Below are 24,316 nucleotides of genomic sequence, written 5' to 3'. Positions count from 1 at the left end.
TGCCTCCCATGGTCCTGTCATCCTGTCCTCTGTCCCTGCCCAGAGACAAGGCCCCATGTGTCCTGCTGTCCACCCTCTGACCAGAGCGGCACCACAGGCCCTTATGGCTCTTCCAGTGGAGGCGTGAGGGAACCAGAGAGGCAGAACCCAGGGCTGTCCATGACTTGTCCTCCTTGCAAGAAGGGGAAACTGAGGCACAGTCTAGGAGGGGTTGGGAGTAACCATTCACATCTCTCATGGTTAGATAGGGCGGCGTGGGGGCCTCTTCTCTAGGAATGAGCAGGGCTGTCCGGTGACATAATGACCTTGGGGGCATTTATTGAGCACCTACTGGGGACATCTGCCCATTTAATTAACCTAGGGTACAGCTGTGGAGCCCCACAGCGTGTACTGCGTACCCCCGTGCTCTTTGCATTCCGAAATCCTTAGGCGCATTGATTAAGCACCTGTTGTATGCACTGCACAATTCTTGAATTGTTTTTTTCCTGGACAGATTTAGCTGGCCCCAGGATTTTCTTTGGTGGAGAGAAAGGAGAAAATGGCGGCCCCAGCACACAGTAGGCCTTCAGCCAGGGAAGCAGTGGGTGGGCTGGAGCCTGCGCCCCTGCAGCCCCCTTGGTTCTGTGGGAGGCTGGACTGAGGCTCCATAACCAGAACCCAGTTCCCACCTTGATTTCTCCCTCTGGGAACCAACAGCAACCCTTCTCCCATCCCCTCTGTTATCTGCATATGCAAATGATGTTCCATCCACCATATGCATATGCAGATGAGGCAACACACACACCCCTCCCAACTCAGGGAGGAGTGAGGAGGGAGGGGAGTTGGGGGTCTGTCCAAGAGACCTTTGTTTTCTTTTGGTCAGTCCTGGGGCTTGAACTCAGGGCTTTGGATGCTGTCCCTGAACTCTTTTGCTCGAGGCTGGTGCTCTACCACTTTGAGCCACATAGTAGCTGCTTGCTATAAACATGGATGCCATTTTGTTTTACCCCTTCCCCTTGGCTTTTTTGCCTTATCTCTGGTTTTTCTTGGGAGGCAGGTACAGGACTGCGTCAGCAGATGGACTAGATGTTGGGGGATGGAAGCCAGTGGTTCAGGTCCCTGGCTGACCGCCATGGGGCAGTCCCATGTTGGAGGGAATATTACGCAGCCAGGAAAAGGCCAGAAATCCTGACACCAGCTTCAACATGCGGCAGACACAGAAGGAAGGACCCACACCACAGGCTCGACTCACAGGGGGTCCCCAGAACCCTCAAATCCAGAGACTGAAAGTAGACAGGGCCACCAGGGGCCAGGGGCATGCAGGGAGGGGACAGTGCTCAAGATTGCGGGAGATGGAAGGTTCTAGAAGTGGAAAGTGGGTATGGACCGTAAAACCGTCTAATAAGGTCGTGTCATGTCGCCCAGTGCCACTGGGCTGTCAGTGCTTAAAATGGTGAATTTTTATGCAGTGTGGATTTCAGCACGGTGGCAGGAGAGAGGAGAGCAGGAGCACTGAGGCCTGGGGTGTGAATGACCTCACCCAGATCTGTCATTGTCACCGGCCAGGCTGGATAGGGAGAGTGTCGCTGACGCCACCAGGTGTAGAGGGGCCAAGACATTGAGCTCACATCCCAGCCCAGGTCAGGCCACCATGGTTCTCCCAGGAAAGAGCCATACCCTGGCGCCTGGCACTCACTGTCCTCTTGACCCAAGTGGCTTTACTAACTAGGCACCTACTATGTGCTGGGTTCCCCAGCATGGCCTGAGACACGGAGCCCCGGGCTCATGGGACAGAGTGCTGTTTATTTCTTGTTCTTTTTCTCTTTCCTTCTTGGGTTTCAGCCCTGGGGCTTGAACTCAGGGCCTGGGCACTGTCCCTGAGTCTTTTTGTTCAAGGCTGGTGCAACTACCACTTAAGCCACAGCTCCACTTCCAGATTATTTTGGTGTATGTGGCTCGTTGGAAATAAGAGTCTCAAGGATTTTCCTGCCCGCTCGGGCTTCCAACTGCGATTCTCAGATCCCAGCTTCCAAGTGGCTGGGATAACAGGTGTGACCTACCAGGGCCCAACCCAAGTACTTATTGAGCACCTACTAGGCACCTCATTGGTTGGGACATTGAAGAGCCAGTAGTGTCCACCGGACAGAGCCGCTGCCTTTGTGAAGTTGACATCTAAAGGGAACCCACGAGGCTCTTCCGGATCAAATGACCATAAGGAGAGAAATTAAACTAGAAGAAGGGGATGGGACATCGGAATGGAGACCTGGAGGAAGAAAGCTGTGGAGGTGCCTGAGTAAAGAGTACACAGGCGCAGGACTCAGACTGTGCAAAGACCCTGGGGTAACCTGGAAGGGAGAGGGAAGGCAGGAAGCAGAGATAGACTTTGGGGCTCACACACCCCCTCTCACCTCCTCTGGCATTTTGCTGCCCCAGGGCCTTTCCTTTGCACACTCAGGAGGCACCCCTCATTCCCACAGTCAACTCTGCCACATCAGAGGAGCTGGCAGGGGCCTGAGCTGTACAAGTGGAGGCTTTGTGGCACTCACCAGCTTCTCACAGCCTGGTACACAGTTGGTGCTCCATAAATGCAGGGGCTGGGCAGGAGACGGATAGTGAGTGAGGTACAGGCCTTGTCTGTGCTCCTGGAGTCACCTGGCAAATCCCAGCCTGCCTTGCCCTGCCTTGCCCTGCCCTGGAATTCTACTCCAGTCAGTGGTTTCCCTCACTTGGCCTCTGTTTCCCCTTCTAAAAGGTTTGAACAGGCTGGGAGTGGGGGGTCAAGGTTTTGAGATCTCTTTTCTGCTGAGGCTCAATTACACCAGCACCCTGCTGGGGTCTCTGCTGGGCCCCCCCCCCTCCTGACCAGCCCCAGTGGGGTCTGCAGCCTCACCCACTTCAATGCAGGTGCTGGAGGCTGCAGGAAAAGAGTGGGGATCCCCTCTCCTCAGATCCCAGAGGCCAATGTCATCTCATTTGCATGAAATCTGCATCCATTACCATACCCATTACAAAAGTCTACAGACCCAGGCAAGCAGGAATTTCCCCCGCCTGCCCAAGGGGAGTTTGAGTCTACCCCTCCTCTGTCCACCTAGATCCTCAGATGAATGGAGACTGAAATGACTGTTCAGTCATGAGGGAAATCAGGGAAAGGATTTTCCAAGCTCAAGGGCTCAATTTGTGCAAAGGCCCTGGGGCAGGAACCAGCCTAGCTCTGTACCCACCCTGTTGCTTTGTGTTCAATGGACTTTTCCCTTTCTCCACCCCCCCCCTCCTCCTCCTCCTCTTCCTCCTCCTCCTTCTCCCTCCTGTCTGCTGAGTCTTCAGTCCTCACCTAATTGCCTGAGCCCAGCATGGAGCAAAGGGATAGAAGATTCCAGAGCTCTGGGTCCATAAAAAGACAGAAGAACTTGGAGCCTTCTCCACCTCTGGCTCCAAAGCCCTGAGCTTGTGCGCTCTGGCTACCCATCAGCCTCTTTTCCCAAACTCCTGGTGGGGGAGGGGAGGAGTCTTCCTTTGGGGGAAACTGAGGCTCTGTGTGTTGAGGGCTGTGCCTCGAGAGTCTGGGGCTGGGAGCGGGCAGGCGGCATGGGGGGGGGCGGGAGGCCGGGCGGGAGGCCCCGAGCGTCTATTTTTCTCTGCACTGTATTAATAGATTCTCTTTGATGTTGCAGGCTGACCTGGATGCCGGCAGCTGGGGAGGGGAGGAGGCAGGTTCCGAGAGCTGCTGCCTCCAGCCCGGGCTGGGGGAGTCAGGGCACTGCAGGGAGGAGACCACCCAGCCTGGCAAAAGGGGGGCAGCTGGGCAGCTGGCCTTGGTCTGTTCATTTGTGCCAATCCTGGGATTTGAACGCACAGTCCCTGAGCTTTTTCACTCAAGGCCAGGGCTCTACCACTTGAGCCACAGCGCTGCCACTTCCGCTTTTCTGGTGGTGCATTACAGATCAGAGTCACACAGACGTTTGTGCCCTGGCTGCTTTTGAACTGCCCTCCTCGGATCCTGAGTTGCTAGGATCACAGGCGTGAGCCACCAACTGGATTTGTTAGTTCATTCTGGCTGACCTGACTTCCGGGACAGACCCTGGTGGCTGTCAGATAATGTCTGAGTTTTCAGCCTGGTTGGGGGCGGAGCAGTGAACCCCAACCCACTACTGTCAACCCCCCCTCCCTTTCCACTGGCTCTGTCCTCGGAGTCTCAGTGAGGTTTCTTCACAGGTATAAGAAAGGAAGCCATGACATCATCCCCGACTTCAGCAATGATTAATGATCACAGCTTCCATACCGCCGGCCCCCACCCCGTGCCAGGGGCCCTGACATACACTCCTGTGCCGGGCACAGGTGAGCTGCCTCAAAGCCAGCCTGGGCACTAAAGTCTGTGAGTCTCTTACCTCCAATGAACCACTAGAAAACGGGAAGTGGGGCTGTGGCTCCAGGGGTAGGGCGGTAGCCTTGAGCTGGAGAGCTCAGGGATAGCGCACAGGCCCAGAGTTCACGGTAAGTACCTCCACGAACAAGATGCCATCTATACATGGATTCCCCACTGTAGGTCCAAATGGCTGGGTCACTTGGGCTGGTTCTTTAATCCCCTGGGCCTCAGTTTCCCCAGTCAGGTTTGAGGAGAATCCGGCGTGTGAGACTGCAGGTGGGCTGTGGCCCTGAGCCAGGCATATCTTGATATGGGCAGGGGATGTCCCGTCCTGGTGCCGGGCTGTCCCCACTGGGAACCCTGGAGGTGACCAGAGAGGCGGACTGGCTTTCCCTGGAAGGCCCAGCCAGCCTCAAGGAAGCGGGATCTCTGGAGCTGGGCTGGGAGCCAGGCCAAGGCTCTCGGCTGGGTCAAAAGGGCCCGAGTTGGCCTCCCAGAACCCGGCGCCAGGCTCCTGGGCTAAGCCACTCCACTTCCGTGGCCCCAGGGCTCCGAAATCCCTGGGGAAGAGGACGCCAGGTGTTCCGGAACAGGCGCCCGCTCCCGACAGGCGGGCGCACACATGCGGGGACAGCTGGTGGGGACCGGTGGGCCACCGGGGAAGGGAAGGACAGGAGGGCACTGGGCCAGAAATGAGGTCATGAGCTGCCCCTGAGTTCCAGGGGGTGGAAGGGCCCCCACTCCTTCCTGACATCGCCTCGGGGAACCATGGATGGAGGGTCTACTGTGTGCCAGCTGTCCTGCCAAGCCACTTGCTGGGCCTTCTGAACAGATGTGGAAACTGAGGTCTGGGAAGACTCAGCAAAGCGGTGTCTACACCAGGCTGCTGCCGCCTGGGCCTGTATCTCCCTCTGACCTCAGGGCCTTTGAGCTGACTGCCCTGCCTCCATGTTCCTAGGGCCTCTTTTACAGACTAGAAGGCTGACTCCAGACCTGCTGGTGTCACCCCAGATGAGCCCCCGCCCCCCTCTGAGTCACCCTGAACCCCCACCATGGAAACAAGGGGCTCTGGCTGGGTCCCTCCTGCCCATCATCACCATGAATCTTCTGAATGAGTGGCTGGCAGGGAAGCAGGTTGGTCTCTGCCTCCCTCACAGTCGGGGGCCTCCATGGAGATGTAAGCCAGGTGGGGAGGAGGGGGGGTTCTGAGAGGAGCAGAGAGCAGGATGCATGGGAGAGCTTTTGGGGATTGGGGAGTCTCTGCAGATGTGTGCCAGAGGGGTCGCCTCGACCCCAGAAGAAGGGGCTGCAAGCCGGGCGCTGGTGGTGCTCACCGGTCATCCTAGCTACTCACGAGGCTGAGATCTGAGGATCGAGGTTCAAAGCCAGCCTGGGCACTAAAGTCCATGAGACTCTTATCTACAATTAACTACCAGGAAACCCGAAGTGGCACTGTGGTTCAAGGGGTAGGGCGATAGCCTTGAGCTGAAGAACTCAGGGACAACGCCCAGGCCCAGAGTTCAAGTCCTACGACCAACAAAAAAATGAAAAGAAAAACGAAGGGGCTGCAATTGCACCAAGGATGCCTGAAAATTATTCATACTACAAAAAAGAAAGACAGATTTAAGTCCAAATGGTCACTTGCTGAAGGTTCTGGGAAGGAAGGTTCTGCAAGAGGCGTGCCTAGCGAGTGGAAGGAAGGGAGATAGAGGAATGGGAGAGAAGAGGATGGAGGGCAGGGAGGAACTCAGAGCGAGGGCGGGGTCCTGCAACCATGGGGGCGTGGTCTGGCGCAGGGGCGTGGCCTGTCCGTCCGGGGTGTGGTTTGGAAACATGGAGGTGTGTCCTGGCGCTGTAGGCGTGGCCTCCCGATGTGGGCGTGGCCGTGTCATACTGGCCCATAGCCTGGTGTCTGGGCGTGGCCTCTCCGTGTTGGGCGTGTCCTGTGGCACAATAGGGCGTGGCCTGGTGTCTGGGGGCGGGGCCAGCGGTGCGTTTGCAGCCTGTGGGGCGTGGCCCGTGTTGGGGGCGTGGCCTGGGAGTGGGGGGCGTGTCTCCCTCCTCCTCTCTTCCCCTGGATCCCACCCGGGTCAGAGCCACTCCTGGGCTCCAGACGGAAACCTGACCGTGTTCTCAGGGCTCAGGATCCCCCATCCTCTTCTCGGCGTTCAGGTCGACCCCCCAGCACCCCCACCTCAACCTGGCAGCTGTGCCAGTATTTATAGCCGGAGGCCCACGACACTTCACTTCCGAAAGGGATCCCGGCTTGTTCCTGCAGCACCACACCTGTCCCCGCAGGAGCTGGGGGCCCCGCGCTCCCCCACCCCGACCCTCCCGCCTCGTGAGCCCCGGGGCCCTCCCATCCCTCCTCCCTGCTCGGGGATCCGAGCCCCGTTCCCAGGCCCCCGCCGCCCCGGCCCCGCCTGTCCCCCGCCCCTCCGGGCCTGGGCATTGTCCCAGACGCGGGGTCCCAGAGGCCGGGCGGGCCGGGGGGCTGCGGCGAGGGCCGGGCTGCCTGCTCCCCACCGTCTCTGGGCAACGCTGGCACAAGGCGAGCCCGGACACAGAGGCTGTGCTGTTCCGGGGAGGGGGACGGAGGGCTCAAGGTGACCCCGGAACAGGCTGGGGGGCAACCCAGGAAAGGGGCTCTGGCAGGAGGTGAGCTGTAGCCATGGGAAAGTCCCACCACACTTAGCTGTCCCCATTGTGTCCCCAAAGCCTGTCACCATCTGTCCTTCCTTCCTCCTGACTGGGGGTCCCACATCCAGGGCCTTCCAGACCTGGAATTGGGGGCTGAGGGCGTGACTCAGCTTCCCCAGCAAGCCTGACACTGTGGCATGTACTGATAAGGCAAGTCACCTGCCTACCCTCTACCTGCCCAGTGCAGCCCCCCCCAAGCCTCCCATGCCAGCAACTCCTTGCTCTGTCCTCTCCTGGGGCCACTAAGAACATGGACAGCCACCCAGAGCCTCAGGAACTGGATACAATCCGTGGCTCTACTCAGGGCTGCGCCCCAGTAACCAGGAGACTCAGATAGTGGCCCAGGCCAAGGTCTCAGCCAGTGACAGAATTGAGACTTAAGCCCCAGAGAGCGCCCTTCACCTGACCTTGTCCTGTTGGGGGAGAAGAGGCCCAGGATCAATGCCTAGAGAGAGGGAGGCCAGACTCCAAGGCACACAGCAAATGGGGTGTGGGAGGAGAGGGTGTCTCAGTCATTGGCCTCCTGAGCTGTAGGGTAAGGTTGCAGAGGCATGGAATTAATAAGATGGGGGTGTGCGTGGGTGGGTGGACAATAGATGGATAGGTGGAGGGGTGGGTAGATAAGGTGGGTGGATGGGTAAAATGGGTGGATGGATGATTATGGATGAGGGATGAGTAGATGGACAAGTGGATGGATCATGGATGGATGGGTGGGTAGGTGGATGGATGGATAGATTAGTGGATGGATGGATGGGTGGGTGGGTGGGTGGATAGATGGACGGATGGGTGGATAGGTTAGTGGATGGATGGATGGATGGATGGCTGAATGATAGATGGATAGGAGGGTGGATGGGTGGATGGATGGATGGGTAGATAGGTTAGTGGATGGATGGATGGATGGATGGCTGAATGATAGATGGATGGGATGGTGGATGGATGGATGGATGGATGGGTGGATAGGTTAGTGGATGGATGGATGGATGGCTGAATGATAGATGGATAGGAGGGTGGATGGATGGATGGGTGGATAGGTTAGTGGATGGATAGATGGATGGATGGCTGAATGATAGATGGATAGGAGAGTGGATGGATGGATGGATGGATGATGGATGGATAGATGGTGGATGGACGGATGGGTGGATAGGTTAGCGGATGGATGGATGGATGAATGATGGATGGATAGATGGTGGATGGATGGATGGATGGATGGATGGATGAATGATGGATGGATAAGATGATAGATGGGTGGATGGGTGGATAGGTTAGTGGATGGATGGATGGATGGATGGGTGGATGGATATGGATGGATGGGTGGATAGGTTAGTGGATGGATGGATGGATGAATGATGGATGGATAGATGGTGGATGGACGGATGAGTGGATAGGTTAGTGGATGGATGGGTGGATGGGTGGCTGGATGGACGTGCAGTTGTCTGGACAGGTAGACAATAGACAGATTGGTGAGCTCTAGGCACTTTGTGTCTGTGTGTGGGGTGCACAGTGGGGGGCACCTGGCAGGATGCTGAGCTTCCTTGTCCCCTAGGTGTGGCCTACAGGTAGGGTCCCTGGGGGTGGCTGAGCCAGGCTGTGTGGGACAGAGGCTGGGGTGCTCAGGTCACACTGCCTGCCCTGTGTGACACACAGTTCAGGTGACAGAGGTGACAGCAGCGTCCCCAGCTGGTCCTCAGGGAGTCGGGGGGAGGGGAGACCCTCGGGTAAATGGGGTGCCCAAAGAGGCAGATGTGGGGATGAAAAGCTTGTAGGAATTTGAACAGGCTTGAAGAGCTAAGTGCTGGCAGAGGAGATAAGCTCAATCTCCTTTTATTAGATAATAATTAAAATCATTATCCTAATGTCGCTTATTATCAGCTCCTCTTGCTTTGGGCAAACCACAGATGGCTGCAGCCTGGCAGTCCCCCCTCAGAGGAAGGGCTACAGGTGACAGTGGGCGGTGGGCTTACAGGCTAACATCTTCTCCAAGACAGGGACAAGCAGGAAGCAGCTGGGATCGGCTGGGCAGCGGAGGCAGGGGGGACCCCAAGAGAAGGCCCCAGGTGGAGGCTGGGGAAGTGACACCCAGCGGGCCTCACCCCCACTCCCAGCTTCCAGCTTGATAAGCCATCTCTGAAAGATGCTCCAGTGCCCTAGAGCTGGGCCCAGATGTGGACTCTGCCATATATATTGAGGGAATGACATGAGCAAAGGTCCTGGGGTCATAGAGAAAATTGCAGAACTGAAGGACCCCATGAGCCCATTTTCTTCTTTTTTCTTTGTCAGTTGTGTCTTGAACTCTGGGCCTGGGCATTGTCCCTGAGCTCTTCAGCTCAAGGCTACCACCCTACCTGTTGAACCACTGCACCACTTTCGATTTTTTGGTGGTTAATTAGAGGTAAGAGTCTCAGGTCCTTTTGTACCTGAGCTGGCTTTGAACCTTGATCCTCAGATCTCAGTCTCCTGAGTAGCTAGGATGACAGGCGTGAGTCCCGCTTCCATTTTCTTCTTAACACCTCTTCAGCTGTGTGCATGTGTGCATGCGTGCGTGCGTGTAATTTTAGGTGAGGTCTTGATCAGATTGAACCACCATTCCCCTCCTATGCACCAGTGTGGCTCAGACTGCTGGCACGAATCACAATGCCCAGCTTGTCTGTAGAGATGGGGGGGGGGTCTGCATAACTTTTTTCCTGCCCCTGACTTTGAGCTGTGATCATCCAATCTCTGCCTCTACAGTAACTGGAATTCCAGGCGTGAGCCACTCCATCTTGCCCCAGCCCACAACAGTGCGGCTGCTGGAGCCCAGGAAGCCCTCCCTCCTTCCCTCCTTCCCTCCGCCTGCGCTGGCCCCAGGCCCAGCTGGCCTCCGCAGCCTGTGTCCCTTGGGGAGGCAGAAGTGAGCAATCAATTAATCTAAGTAAAAGCCAGGCGCTGGGGGCCACCTGCCGGGCTTTTGCACTCACGTGCATGTGAGTGTTGAACTCACATGCATGTATCGAGCACCAACTGTGTGCAGTGGATAAGACATCCCTCGGTGTCCCCCACATCCAGTGTGGGGCTGTCACACAGGACCCCAGACAGGACTGGGCCCCACACCCACCCTCGGGGGAGACAGGGGGAGGAGGCAAGCTAGGGGAGGGGAAGGATGGACCCGGGGGTGTGTGGGGGGGAATGCTGAAACCCCTGAGCCAGTTGTGGATGGCACGAAACTGACTGCAGTGGTGAAATAATGACCCCCAAGAAGCTCCTGCAGGGCCTTCTCACTTCTGAAGTTGAAAGTCCAGACCTGAGGGGCGGGGGGTGGCAAGAGACCATTGGAGCCAGCGTAGTGGTTCACGCCGTGGTCCAGGTCGTGGGGGCTGGAGGGAGAGGGAGAGGAGGAGGGGAGGACGGCAGTGTGGACCAGTTCTCCTCCAGCTGGTCAGCAATCCCCCTCCTGGCATTTGTGCCCCATCTTGGGGTCTCCTCGCAGCACAGATGCAGGGACTCAGAGGCGGCATCACCAACCATGAGGCCCAGGATGCAGACCTGAATGAGGGCCAGCAGTGTTCTGGGGGGCTCCCTGCCTCCCCAGCTCCCCCGCCCCAGCCTGTGCAGCTCCACAGAGGGGAAGAGGAGGGACTGCGGGCTCTCTCCCGTGGCTCACGCCTGTCATCCCAGCTACTTGGAAGGCTGAGATCTGAGGATCACGGTTCAAAGCCAGCCCAGGCAGGAACGTTCTTGAGACTCTTTATCTCCAACAAAATGCTCAGAGAAAAAAAAGCTGGAAGTACTGCTGTGGCTCAAGTGGTAGGGAACTGGCCTTAAAGAAACTCAGGGGCAGCTGGGTGGGGTGGCTCACACCCACAATCCCAGCTACTAAGGAGTCTGAGATCTGAGGATTTCAGTTCAAAGCCAGCCCAGGCACTAAAATAAAAAATCTGTGAGACTCTTATCACCAATTAATCACCAGAAAAACGGAAGTGGCTCTGTGACTCAAAGAGTAGGGTGGTAGCCTTGAGCTGAAGAGCTCAGGGGCAGCTCCCAAGTCCAGAGTTCAAACCCAGGATACACACACACACACACACACACCACATGCAGCCATTGTTTTTATGACTCTCAGTGTATAGATGTTTCTCCTTTCCTCTTTCCTTTTTTTATTTATTTTTATTTTTATTTTTGCCAGTCCTGGGCTTGAGCTCAGGGCCTGAGCACTGTCCTTGGACTTTCTCAAGGCTAGAGCTCTACCACTTGAGCCTCAGCACCACTTCCGGCTTTTTTCTATGTATGTGGTACCGAGGAATCGAACCCGGGTCTTCATGCATGCTAGGCAAGCACTTTAACCACTAGGCCAAACTCCCGGCCCCTCCTTTTTTTATTTTTATTTTCTTTCCACACCTGGCAGATGGGGGGTAGCTGGTCTAAAAGATGTGTGGAAAATGGGTTTCAGGCTGGAGGAGCCATGAGCCCCTGAGCAGGTGGGTGAGGGTCACCTAGCCCCAGGCGACCTGAGCTGGGATTGGGGCCATCAAATCCCCGGGGAGTGGTCCTGCCAGGGTGCAGGCAGCTGCATTCCCGGGTGTGAGGTAAGCTCCTACTTCCCATCTCGTTCCTCCTTCTGTCGCATCTCCAAGGAAGGAGACACCTGGAATGGTTATTTTTTTTCTTCCATTTTTTCCCCCACAATCCTCCATCTTAAATTTAGAACACAGAACTCTGTACGGGAAAAACAGGAAGATATAAAAATATCGTTCTACTCCATCTCGGGCAGTACAGGGCTGAGGAGTTGAGAGGACAGAGATAGCGTGGAGAGATGGGCTGCAGGCACAGCAAGATCCAGGACCCCAATGAGGGCTCACCTCTCGCCTGGCCCTTTCTGCTAGTCCCCATCTCTCCCCTGCTCAGGACACAGTCTTGACCCAGCTTTGTCTCCACCCAACCCTGACCAAAAAAAAAAAAAAGAATGGGGTCAGTGAACCACAAACATGGCTGTGAACTACTTGCTTTCTGGCTCAGGTAGCAGGTACAGGCTGTGCAAAGGTCCTGGGGAAGGCCTCACCTGGCCAGGTGGAGGAGGCAGTGAAAAGGCCCTGACATTGTACCAGGGAAGGAGTGACAAGAAAACAGAAAGCCTGATTGTGGCATGAAGGCCCCATTTTCATATTTTGGTGTGTTGTTTTTGTGTGCCACCCCTTGGTCTTGAACTCAGGCCCTGGGCATTGTCTTTGAGCATACTTTTATGCTCAAGGCTAGCGCTCTACCACCTGAGCTACAGCTTCTATGGGTCGTTCATTGGAGCCTTACCTGCCCTGGCTGACTTCCAACCACGATCCTCAGATCTCAGTCACCCGAGTAGCTGGGATAGCCTAAACCACCAGAGCTGGAGCTGCTGTTGATGTTTTCATTGGAAAAGGCGGGATAAACTGTCTTATACATGGGGAAACCGAGGCCCAGAAGAGAGGAAGAGTCTCCTGCAATCTCCACAGCTCACTGAAGGAGGCAGGACCCAGTCAGTGGAGGCTATGGGCAGAGCAGGGACTGGACCTGGCATCCACGGGCACCCCCGGTGGCTGCTGGAAGAATGCACCCGAGGGGCAGCTAGGGTTGGACATGCTCTCCTCCTCTCTTCACTCCACGAACCCCGTGCTTCTCAGGACAGTTTCCTCATGGGCTGATGGGGGCTAGTGACACCTCTGTCCCTGGGCTGTGAGGAAGGGGAAACTGCAGTCAGGAGTCAGAATTGTAAGTGGGCTGAGGTAGGAGGTTGGCAAGTTTGCCACCAGCCCAAGACACTGACTCAAAAATGCAAACAGCAAAGACAGACTTTGAGACAGAGGCAGAAACAGAGATCCCTGGCTGGACCCAGAGATTCCAGAGGCGATCTTAAAGCCTAGGAACTTCAGGTACAGCTTGATCAAGGGGCTCAGACCATGCTGTACTTCTGCGACACTGCTCTGCTGCGGCATTGGCTGTGTGTCATGTCACCTCGCCTACAGGCCCGGAGCTGAGCCCAGCACAAATTTCTCCAGTGTACAGGCCGTCATTGTAGTCCAGGCCCCAGGGCTGGCTGGCCTTTGCACACATTGAGAGGTGCATGGTGGCTCTCAGAGCTGACTCCCAAGTACAGCCTGCTGCCAGCATGTGCTGAGTTGATGACTAGTGAGTCAGTTCCCTGGCTGTGTGGGCAGGCGTCCTGGCACGCTGGACACCGAGCTTTAGCTCTTCTAGGTCCTAGCAGGTGGCTCAAGCAGTAAAGGTGACTCCAGCAGTAGGGGGCGTGCAATGAGAAGGGGTGTGGCTACGGCTACAAGGGGCGTGGCCTGTGATCTCCATCTGATCCAAGGGGCGTGGCCACAGCGTCCGGGGCGTGGCCATGACGTGAGCGGGCGTGGCCACGCGGTGGGCGTGGCCTCCGCGGCGTGGGCTTGGCTCCAGCAGTAAGGGGCAGGGCTGGACCCACTAATTAAGTGCGTGGGCACCCACGTCCATGTGGGGGAGGCCACCTCATGACCTTAGAGTTGTGGAAATCTTTCTATTTGGCCTTGTCACCTTGCCTGTCCTTAAAGGCCTGGTAAACTGAGATGCTCAAGGGTGCGTGAAGTTTCTGCCAGTCTAGGCTGTTGGGGCTCCTGCTCTCGGAGGCCGCCTCCCCCACTTCCTCAGCCACGCACCCCTCCTCCGTTATCTCCCAGACGCCAGTGGTCAGCTGAGCCTCCCGAGAGCAGGGCCGGCGACAGAGGGCAGATTCTCCTGGTTCAGACAACTGAGCCTCTGACGCCCACCCCCCACTTATGCTTTTGGCATGGTGCCTCGGGACCCCCTGGCCTGATCCACAGTAGGGGACCCTTCCTGCTGCCTCCCTCTTCATGCTGGCTTGGAAGGTCCTCACCATATGGACAGGACGGGACAGGTGACGCTCCTGAGAAGGGTCGAGGACCTCCCAGCAGCAAGGTCGGATCCCCAAAGCACCAGGCAGAGGAGAAGGGGCTCCCAGTAATCAAACCCCCACCCCCGCTCCACCCCTCCAGGACCACCAGCCAGGGTCCCACCGCGAGGCCGAAACCCGGAGAAGGGGCGGCTCTCTCGGGATCACAGCGTCGTGGGGGTGCGGGGTGACAGCCTGGGGACCCCGCCCGTGGTGAGGATCCTTTCTCGGAGCCACCGCGCCGCGCGCCCGGACCGTGTGCAGCGCGCGCCCCCTGCCGGGCGCGGGGGGAAGCGGCGCGGCCACGACGCCCCCAGGTCCCAAAGGCGCAGGGGACGGATTCACCCAGCAGGACCCGGCTTCCAGAGGGAGGGGCTGAGCGTGAGCCCCCGACCACCCCCAGCTGCCATCCCAGCTCTGCCACTTGGGTCTGTATGGGCCTGGGGTGAGCCCCCCATCTCTGGGCCTCAGTTTCTTTCTCCACAATGGAGTCCTCATATTGGTTCTTGCCACATGAGGCCCAGGCCAGGGTCTGCCTGGATGCCTCTGGAGGGGACAGCTTGGTGTGATCCCCGCCCCCAGGACCCTCCCTGAGCCGGTGCCCTCCCCCCGCCCCCAGGCCAGGCTGGACAGCAGGCGGATAACAGGGCTCAGGGGAGCTGGGAGCCAACCCAGGCCCAGTTCCCAGGACACACAGCTGTTTCCGCCTGGGGGCCCAGCTGGCTCCGCGTCCCGCCCACCTGCTGCCCCTGCCTGACCCCCCCATTCCCACGGAGACCAGGCTGGACTTGGAGGGTCCTCTGGCCTTGTCCCTAGGCCCGGCCGGACCTGCCTGAAACAGCGTCCCCAAGGTTCCTCTCCAGCCCCACCGGGTGTGGCTCGGCCCCCGCAGGCTCGGGACTCTGCCCTCGTCCCGGGGCACCCAGTGGGTTCTGAGGAGCCAGGTTCCTCAAGGCCCTCGGCGAACGCGCATCGGCCCAAACTCCTTCCACTCAGCGGGTAAACTGAGTCCCAGGAGGCGACTTGCTTCCTGTGGGCTCTCGGGTCTCTTTCTGCAGTGTCTGCCTTCCCCACCCACGTTCTTTTGCGATGTCTCCTTCCTCTCCCTTCCCCCGGCCCTGCGGCCCCAGACCCACCGCGCCCCCGCATCCGGTCGGTCCACAATTCCGGAGGAATCCCCCTCCGGCTGCCCCGCCCCTAGACCCGCCCTACTCTCCGCCCCCACCTCTCCATTGGGTGCTTCGTACACCGCCCGTGCTGCCATTGGCTGCTCCCGTGCAATGAGCCCGCCCTCAGTCCCAGGGCGTCTTTGGAGCGAAGGTGGGTGTGGCTTGTAGCGGGCGTGGCTACTGGGGGCGGGGACTCGCTGTCTGCCCCGCCCAGTGTCCCGCCCCAGGCGTCTGGCTCGCCGCTACAGCAAAGGCCCCGGGCCCCTGGCAGGCAGCTGGACGGATCCACGAAAGTCAGACGTCGGGACGGACCCCCAGGAGCAGGTGAGAGAGGTGGGTCCCGCCTGTCTTTCTTGTAGCCCTCCCACCCCCTTGGGTCCCTCCCTGAGCTCCTCCCCATCTGCCTTATCGGTTGTCCTGCCTCAGTTTCTCAGCCTGTCACTCTGGTTGTATGGTTAAGGGGGGAGGATCGGATGTGGATTGCACACCACACTAGGTTGGGGCCCTGTCTCAGGATGAGTGCCCACCCTCTGGGAGAACTCTGATGGATGCTGTCCCTTAGAGCAGGTGGTCCGTGCCTGGGCCACTTGTAAGTGCTGGGAACCAAGAGTATGGCTGAGTAGAACCCAGGGGGCCTCAGGCCAGCTCTCAGAGGCCTCAGCTTCACCAGCAATGGATTGGGACTGGCACTGCCAAGATAATTGGTAGGTAGCCACAGACCCAGTGCCCTGCCCTCTGGCCTCTGGTGGCTCGCTGGCTCCATTTCCCAGGAAGGATGGAGACAGACAAGCGGCCAGTGATCTGGCCAAGGAGGCATAGACAGAGGCAGGCCTGGATTCTACATCTTTTTTTTGGGGGGGGGGAGGGAGAAGGGGTAAGGGAAGACAAGGAAGGATAGGACACCCCAGCTGTAAACAGGATTCCCCGGCCACTTCCTGAGCTCTGCTGGGGGCAGTGTGTGACCCTGGGCCTGTGGGCATTTCATACCAGTAATTCAGTTCTTGTGGGCCTGGTTTTCCCTCGTGTGTAAAAGTGCGGTGAGGGGTGTGACTGTGTGGTTTGAGGAATACCCCGAGGATGGCCCCTGCATGAGCCATCTCTTACCGTTCTCCCTTTGGTGCAGCCTCAGGGCCTGTGCCTGAGACCAGCAGGACGGGTTCACACGGGCGCCAAGTTTAAAACATAACAAGTTGACCTGCTGGGCTGGGCCCAGGAGGTGCCAGCCTGGGCTTGGCCGCTGGGAGGGGCAGGCAGGCAGGGGAGGGACTGGCCTGGGGACAGTGTGGGGGAGGAACAAAGCCATCTGGCAGGCCACACCTGGCTGAACTCCTCTCCCAGGTGGTGGGCTGCACCCCTAAGGAAGTTGGGGGGGGTTTCTCCAAGTCTTGTTGTGGTTGCAGGGGTGGCCCCAGCCTCAGGGCCCTTGAAGTTGGGGGGCTCAGGGGTCCACAGTGTCTCAGTCTGTAAAAGGGATCCACAAGAGATCCAACAGGGGGATCTTGGGGGCCACACCTCCAGCTGTTGTCATGGAAACTGCACTACCCAGAGATGGAGCACCCAGTGGAGGCCTGGGTGCTGATAGATGCTGGGGAGAGGGCAGGGTTTGGCCCAGCTCCATGTCTTCCCTCCCCTGCCCCAGCCCCACCCCTGGATGGCCTCCCTGGCAGAGTCTCCCCCACCAAGCCTGTTTCCCTCGCTGTAGTCCCCTAAATATGTCTCTACCCTTGAATACTTTGGGGTACAGGGCCCTGGACCCAACACACAGCCTTTCAGCTTCCCCTAAAGGGCTCTTCAGGCATGTCCCCTGCAAGGTGGCCTCCGTGGGGGAAGACTGATTCCAAATCTCAATGCTATGACCCCTGACTCAGTTCCCCCCCCCCCCCCCCGTAACTGCCACTGCACAGGTCTGTGATGAGAACCTGGCCCTCAGGTCCTGGAGGTGAGCTGGGCCGTCAGCCTCCTTGTCTTTGTGCTCTGGGAAGGGCAGAAGGTGTTGGGGGCTGGCGTGGAGCTCCGAGGATCTGTGTGTGGAACTCGCCTCACCCTGGGCCTCGGGGCCTGAGATCTCTGACATCCTGTTGTGGTGCTGGCTGCTGTTATTATTCATTCAATAATCAGCACCTGCAGGAAGTCAGAGCTGGCGTAAGGACACTGAGGCCAATGGGGGCCCCACCTTTCTTGATATGGGGCTTGAGCTCAGGGCCTGAGCACTGTCCTTGGGCTTTCTCAAGGCTGGAGCTCTACCACTTGAGCCACAGCACCATTTCTAGCTTTGTTCTGTGTGTGTGGTCTTCACGCATGCTAGGCAATCATTCCACCAACTCGGCCAAACTCCCAGCCCCCACAAATCTTTTCTTCCCCCCCCCCCAATCTTAGGGCTTGGATGCAGGGCCTGGGTTCTGTCCCTGAGCTTTTTCTTTCTTTTTTTATTTCACGGCTGGTGCTATACCACTTGGGCCACAACTCCACCTCTGGCTTTTTTTTTTGCTGGTTCATTGGCGATGAAGAGTTTCATGTTGCTGCCTGCTGGGCTGGATGATTTTGAACTGGGATCCTAAAATCTCAGCCTCTGGAGTAGCAGGGAGGACAGGTGTGAGCCGCCCCTTGCCAGGCCCACACGTCATTTTTTGCCCACAGGCTTTCTCCCTTGGAGTCCTAAGGCCTCTACGCTGTTGCTGGGTGCTGGGTGTCCTCACCATTCGGGGCTGAGGACCGAGGGCTCTGGTGAACCCTGTGTGAGAGGCTCTGTCTGAGAGCCAGTGGGTGGGAACAGCGTGAGTCCGAGGTCAGGGGGGGGCACTGTGGTGGCATTGTCCCCACACTGTGAGGCCGTGGGGGGCAGAGGCAGAGGCCGTGTGGGGACACCACAGCCCGGGCACGCCCAGCCCTGCACATCCATTATTGACGCCCTTGTGTGGGACATGAAGAATTCATGGGCCAGAGCCAGCTCACGAGAGACACGGCTGTGTTTTTGGGCATTTTGCCATCTGGTCTCCACACAAAGCCACGCCGGAACGTGACAGCCTACCACTTACCGTTAGACGAAAGGATTGTTAGCATTTGTAAATGAACGGGGGGCCTGGGGTGTCTCTCGGTGGTTAGTGCTTGTGAAGCAAGGGTGATGGCCTCCTGGGTTCCCTCCCCAGTACTGAAATGAGACGCACGGCAGATATGAAAGTTGGGTGTCAGCGACCCTTGCCTGCTGTCACCCTAGCTACTTGGAGGAGGCTACGATGTGGAGGATCCAGGTTTGAGGCCAGGCTGGGCGGGAGAGTGTGCAGACTCTGGTGTGTGGGGGCGTGCGTGTCTTGGGGCTTGAGCTCGGGGCCTGGGCTCAGTCCAGGTGCCCAAGGCTGAGGCTCTTGAGCCATGACATCACGTCCAGCTTTTTGTGGTTCCTCGGTGATAAAGGGACTACTTCACGCTCCGATCCTCAGATCTCAGCCTCCTGACTGGTGAGGATTACAGGTGTGAGTCACTGGTGCTGAGCCACGACTTTCTTTCCCCTTCCTACATAGCATTCAGTATTGTTTTTTTCTTTGCCAGTCCTGGGGCTTGAACTCAGGGCCTGGGCATTGTCCTTGGATACTTTTCTCAAGGCTAGTAGCTCTACCACTTGAGCCACAGCACCAGTTCCATCTTTTTCTGAGTATGTGGTACCGAGGAATCAAACCTAGGGCTTTGTGCGTGCTAGGTGAGCACTCTACCACTAGGCTACACTCCCATCCCCAGCATCCAGCATTTGATTACAGCCATGTACATGCTTACACACCTGCTGTGGCCTGGCCTGGTGATTCACAGATCCCACAGGAACACAGTCTCGTTTCCTGTAGGTTGTGACGAGTACAAATCTTGGTGGTGGAGAGGCTGGGGCCATCACCAAACAAGATAAAGGCGAGGGGACCAGGGCAGGTCCATAGGGATTGTCATTTGTTATTTGGACGAAGGCCTCTGTGCACGTTCAAAGGCCCTGAGGCCCGTGAGGCTGGGGCCCAGCTGGATGGACCAGGCAGAAGGGCATCTCTGGGTGACACAAGGACAGGTGGGCCCGGCCCCCCAAAGGGCAGCTCAGCTCTCCCATCCCCTAGTACAGCACCCCTCTTCTCAGGGGAGGGTCCGAAACAGCCCTGCCACCAACCTTGGCCTTCTGCAAGTAAAGATTGTTTTGCGGCTGGTTTGTTAGGAGTCTCCAAAATGGGGGTGAGGACAGAGTTCAGAGTGCACATGATGAAGTGGGGTTTGGCAGCGAGCAAAAGGTTCCAAGTGCAGCACACGGCTGGGACCTAGGAAAGAATGGGGGGGGGGCAGGGCTACGGGTTGGCAGAGCCTGGGTGGCAGTGCCCAGATGCCAGTTTTAGAAATGGAAATGCTGTTTGCTGGGGCATGGGCCTGGTCTGGGGTCAGGGTGGGGAGGCCCTGGACCAATGGATGCAAGGAACTACCACCTTCTTCATGCTTGACATGGCCTTGCCTCAGGACCTTGCGTGTGTGTGTGTGTGTGTGTGTGATGGGGCTTGAACTCTGGGCCTGGATGCTGTCCCTGAGCTCTTCAGCTCAAGGCCACAGTCCTCCTTCTGGTTTTCTAGTGGTTAATTGGAGATAAGAGTCTCAGGAACGTTACTGCCCCGGCTGGCTTTGAATCACAAGATCCTCAGATCTCAGCCTCCTGAGTAGCTAGGATTACACGCGTGAGCCACCATGCCCAGCATGCCTCAGGATCTTTGCACAGGCTTTCCCCACCCCGCAAACTCATTACCCCAGTTCCATGTCCAGCCTCCTTGTGCAGAGATCTTTTCGGGCCACCTCTGCCCTTGCTTTTACTTTCTCCCGGCCGGAAGAAGTCCCCAGCCCAAATCCTGATTATTTAATTTGTCAGGTTTCTTTACCATCTTTTAAGTGAATTATGAAATGTGTAGAGGAAGAGAGGCATCGATTGGAAATGTTCTGCTCAGAGATGTAATTCACAGACTATTGTAAAATTCACTACTATCGCTAGGATCTAGTGGCTCACACCTGTAACCCCAACTGCCCAGGAAGCTGAGATCTGAGCATCAAGGCTCGAAGCGAGGCCAGGAGTTTGGCCTAGTGGTAGAGTGTTTGCCTAGCATGCACCAAGCCCTGGGTTTGATTCCTGGGTACCACATACATACAAAAAAGCTGGAAATGGTGCTGTGGCTCCAGTGGTAGAGTTCTAGCCTTGAAAAAAGCCAAGGACAATGCTCAGGCCCAGAGTTCAAGGCTCAGGACTGGCAAAAAAAGAAAGAAAAGTCTGTGAGACTCTTATCTCCAATTAATCACACACACACACACACACACACACACACGCACACACACACACATCTGTTACTAGTGCTGTGGCTGTGGCTGGAGTGGGCACCAGCTGTGAGCAAAAGAAACTCAGGGACAGTGCCTAGGCCCTTTAGTTTAGGCCTCAGGACACAGACACACAATCACCAGTGTGTGATTCACACAATTGTTCTGCACTTGCAGAACTTTCCATCCGCCCTGGAAGGTGGCCTCGTCGCGGTACGAAGTCTCTCATCCCCTCCCAGCCTCTGATGAATCCACTTCCTGTGTCTGGCTCCATCTGTTCTGCATGGTTCCTACCAGCTGCTCTCTCACTGAGTGCAGTGCCTCCAGGTCACACCGTGGCCTGGGGGTGTGGGTCACTGCTTTGTCCTTTTCCTGGTTGTGTGGTGGGTCCAGCCTGGATGGATATCCACTCATCTGTTTTCTTTTTGTCAGAGGTGGGGCTTGAACACTGGGCCCAGGCACTGTCCCTGAGCTCTTCAGCTCAAGGCTGGCGTTCTACCACTCGAGCCCCATCGCCACTTCCGGTGTTCTGGTGCTTCATTGGACAGAAGAGTCTTCATAGACGGTCCTGCCCGGGCCGGCTTTGAAGCTGGACCCTCCTATCTCCACCTCCTGCGTAGCTGGAGGACAGGCGTTAGCTGCTGGCGCCCGGTTTGTTTGGCATTGGCGTTGGTGTTGGTGTGGGTTGGCTGGTTGCTGACCACACAGGCGCTGCCCAGAGCCCCGGCTGCCCCAGGCCATCTTGCTGCCCTATACCTGCTTGTTGACTGACTGTTTGGGTCTGGAGGGCATGAGTCCACTGGGTGGGCAGGGAGCAGGCACGCGGTGCTTGTCCTCGGAGCTCCGCAGGAAGGAAGGCCCGCTGGGTCTATTTTGGGGTAGGCCTGGTCCCTGGGGGAGTTTCTGGCAGAACAATGGGCCCCGGGGAAGGAAGGGGAGCCAGGCAGCTGACCACCCCAGGTGTGGTGAGGCCTTGGGCTGGGAGTGGGGTTGGCCACGCTGCCCGCCCCCCCCTTTTCCTGCAGGGTCTCTAGAGTCTGTCAACAGGCCCAGCTCTCAGAACCAACAGCCCAGAGAGGGGCAGAGCTCAGCCCAAGGACACACAGCCTCAGACTCACAGCCATCTTCCCCTCCTTGCCTCATCTGCAACCCAGGAGGCTGGATCCAAGGACTCTGGCGGGGGTGGGGGAGAGTGGGGGGGGGCGGGGGTGTCCTCTCTGGTATTCCACAAATGAGTGGGAGATAGGGTGGGATGTTCTAGAAATGGGCAAGATGGCATTTTGAGGGGACTGCCAGGTGGCCAGCCTGCAGTTCACATGTGTCCCCACACGCCGGCTCGGTTTACCATTTCCTATGTCACAGCTGGGGAAACTGAGGCAAGGTTGGCGTAGGCCCTCAGGAGTGAGCTTGGTTTTGTAATAGGGAAGAACTCATGCCTCCCTCCCCCCACAACCCAGAGATGCAGGTCACCTCGGGGGACTGGGCAGAGAACGTTAGGGCCTCTCTGATCTCGCAGGTTCTTGGTGGGAGAAGCAGCCTGTCTCTGGACTGTGGACGGCGGGCCCGGTGGCTGTGTGGTGGCAGGGAGGCTTTGTCCTGACTGCTGAGGGCGGTGGGAGGGCAGCAGGGTGCTGGGCTCCTCCCTAGATCTCAGCTTGCACAAAGATGGGCTTTGTGGGGCTTCTGGGATGAGGGGCCCCTGTGGGGCGCTGGGCGGAGTGTGATGACCCGGGCCTGCGTGGATCTTCCTGTCTCTCACCCCTGCCCTTCTGGGCCTGTTTATTTATTTTGTGCTCATCCTGTGTCTTGAACTCAGGGCCCGGGTGCTGTCCCTGAGCTCTTTCGCTCAAGGTGGGCGTTCTACCACTTGAATCACAGCTCCACTTTTAGCTTTTTACTGCTTCACTGGACCTAAGAGTCTTTATAGACTTTCCTGCCGGGCTGGCGTTGAACCCCGGCCTCCGTGCTGCTGGGATTACAGGCGCGTGCCACCAGCGCCCGGCTCTCAGGACAGTCTTGGGGACCCATCAGGGGACACCTAATTATGGGGACTTGTGTCCCCTGAGTCTTTATAGACTTACCTGGGATCAGGCTGGGGGGGAGAGGGTGGGCAGGCTAACCTGGGAACAGCAGGCTAGACTCCAGGGGGGACAGGAGGAGCCTGATGGGCAGGCCTGGCCATGCTTCCCTTTCATTCCCATCTGTCTGTCCCTCTGTCCGCCCCTTCCTCCGCAGGCCACTATGGACACGTTCAGCTCCCAGAGTCTCGCCCTGAAGGCCCAGAAGAAGGTCCTGAGCAAGATGTCCTCCAAGGCCGTGGTGGCCGTGTTTGCGGATGACGCGAGCAGCCAGGTGCTGGACGAGCTGTACCGTGCCAGCAAGGAGTTCACGTGCAGCCGCCAGGAGGCTCGGCGGGTGCTGAAGGACCTGGTGAAGGTGGCCGTGAAGGTGGCGGTGACGCTGCGGGCCGGGCAGCTGGACGCTGACCAGCTGGTCCAGCTGGGCCACTTCCGACGGCGCGCACGCAACCTGGCCATGACGGCCGTCAGCTTCCAGCAGGTGGCCTTCACCTTCGATCGCCGCGTGCTGGCCGCCGGGCTGCTCGAGTGCCGGGACCTGCTGCACCAGGCCACCGGACCCCACCTCACCGCCAAGTCCCACGGCCGCATCAACCACGTGTTCAGCCACTTCGCCAACGGGGACTTCCTGACGGCGCTGTACGGGCCGGCCGAGCCCTACCGCACCCACCTGCAACGCATCTGCGACGGACTGGGCCGCATGCTGGACGCTGACAGCATCTGAGCCTCCCTCCCCCCGGCCCCGGCCCCCCATGACTCAGCACACGGCACCCTGCGTCTTCCGCCCCTGTTTCTAAGCCCCATGTCCTCTGCTCCCCATCCCCATCCTGTCTGGACCTTCCCAGGCTGGCCTGAGCAGAGATCACCACCCTCCTGCCTCAGCCTTCCAGGCACGGGCTGGGAGAGCAGCACCGAGAGGCCGGCCTCGACCGGTGGGGGCTGAGGACCACCCGGCCTCCACTTTTGGCAGCTCAGCCTTGTCAGCAGTGTCCAGAAGGGAGCTGGCGTTGGCCTGGTGTTCAGAGGCCCTCACTGTGGGGCTCGGTCCCTCTCCTGACCTCAGGGAAGGAATGGATGGAGCCCCTTGTGTGACTTGGGGGGGGATTGTTGGGCTCCATCGTGGTCACCCGCCTCCAGAGGGATGTGCATGCCTGCAATTACAACTGTACCTGCGGGGGGAAAACATGATTTTGGCAGCGCTGGGTTTGGATTTGTGAGGCAGATGCTCTGTGGTTTGAGCCATGCGTTTTCCCCCCATTCTGCCCCTTTAGTTTTATTTTGCAGGTCTGGACTTGAGGTTCTGCCCCGGGCTGGCCTGGACCTGGATCCTCGTATGGACAATTCCCACATAGCTGAGATGACAGGCCTGTGCCATCATAAGCAGCTTACTGGCTGAAATGGTGTTCTCACAAGTTCCTTAGCTAGGCTGGCCTAGAACCACCACCCTCCCAGCTCCACCGCACCTGGCTCCATCAGGCTGTTTTTATATTCATTTCTTTATTTTTTTTTGCCAGTCCTGGGGACTAAACTCAGGGCCTGAGAACTGTCCTTGGGCTTTCTCAAGGCTAGGGCTCTGCTACTTGAGCTACAGCACCATTCCAGCTTTTTCTATATATGTGGTAGGGTCTTTGTGTACCCTAGGCAAGCACTCTACCACCAGGCCAAACTCCTGACCCCCAAGTTGTTTTTTTTTTTTTTTCTTTTTTTTCTTTTTTTTTGCCAGTCCTGGGCTTGAGCTCAGGGCCTGAGCACTGTCCTTGGACTTTCTCAAGGCTAGAGCTCTACCACTTGAGCCTCAGCACCACTTCTGGCTTTTATC

General features: G+C 57.8%; 1 protein-coding gene across 2 annotated transcripts; it reads left to right on the top strand.

Annotated features, from left to right (window-relative positions):
• Positions 1-15,349: 15,349 nt before the first annotated feature.
• On the top strand, positions 15,350-24,089 carry Tipe1 (TNF alpha induced protein 8 like 1). 2 transcript variants are annotated; one of them, XM_090340680.1, is made up of 2 exons: positions 15,350-15,430; positions 22,655-24,088. In XM_090340680.1, exon 2 carries the CDS (start codon positions 22,661-22,663, stop codon positions 23,219-23,221), a length of 561 nt encoding a protein of 186 aa, XP_090196806.1. In that variant the 5' UTR covers positions 15,350-15,430; positions 22,655-22,660; the 3' UTR covers positions 23,222-24,088. The 2 variants fall into 2 exon arrangements, with proteins under 2 accessions (XP_090196806.1, XP_090196799.1); XM_090340673.1 differs by having other exon boundaries at positions 15,360-15,439; positions 22,655-24,089.
• The last annotated feature ends 227 nt before the right edge of the window (positions 24,090-24,316 follow it).

Source organism: Megascapheus bottae, chromosome 1 (assembly GCF_031878675.1).
Source record: "Megascapheus bottae isolate mThoBot1 chromosome 1, mThoBot2.hap1, whole genome shotgun sequence".
Taxonomy (NCBI): domain Eukaryota; kingdom Metazoa; phylum Chordata; class Mammalia; order Rodentia; family Geomyidae; genus Megascapheus; species Megascapheus bottae.
This window is presented reverse-complemented; position numbering and strand designations above follow the sequence as displayed.

Bases quoted from the DNA above. Each gene is read 5' to 3' on its own strand.
- Tipe1 (XM_090340673.1), top strand. From the start codon at position 22,661: ATGGACACGTTCAGCTCCCAGAGTCTCGCCCTGAAGGCCCAGAAGAAG.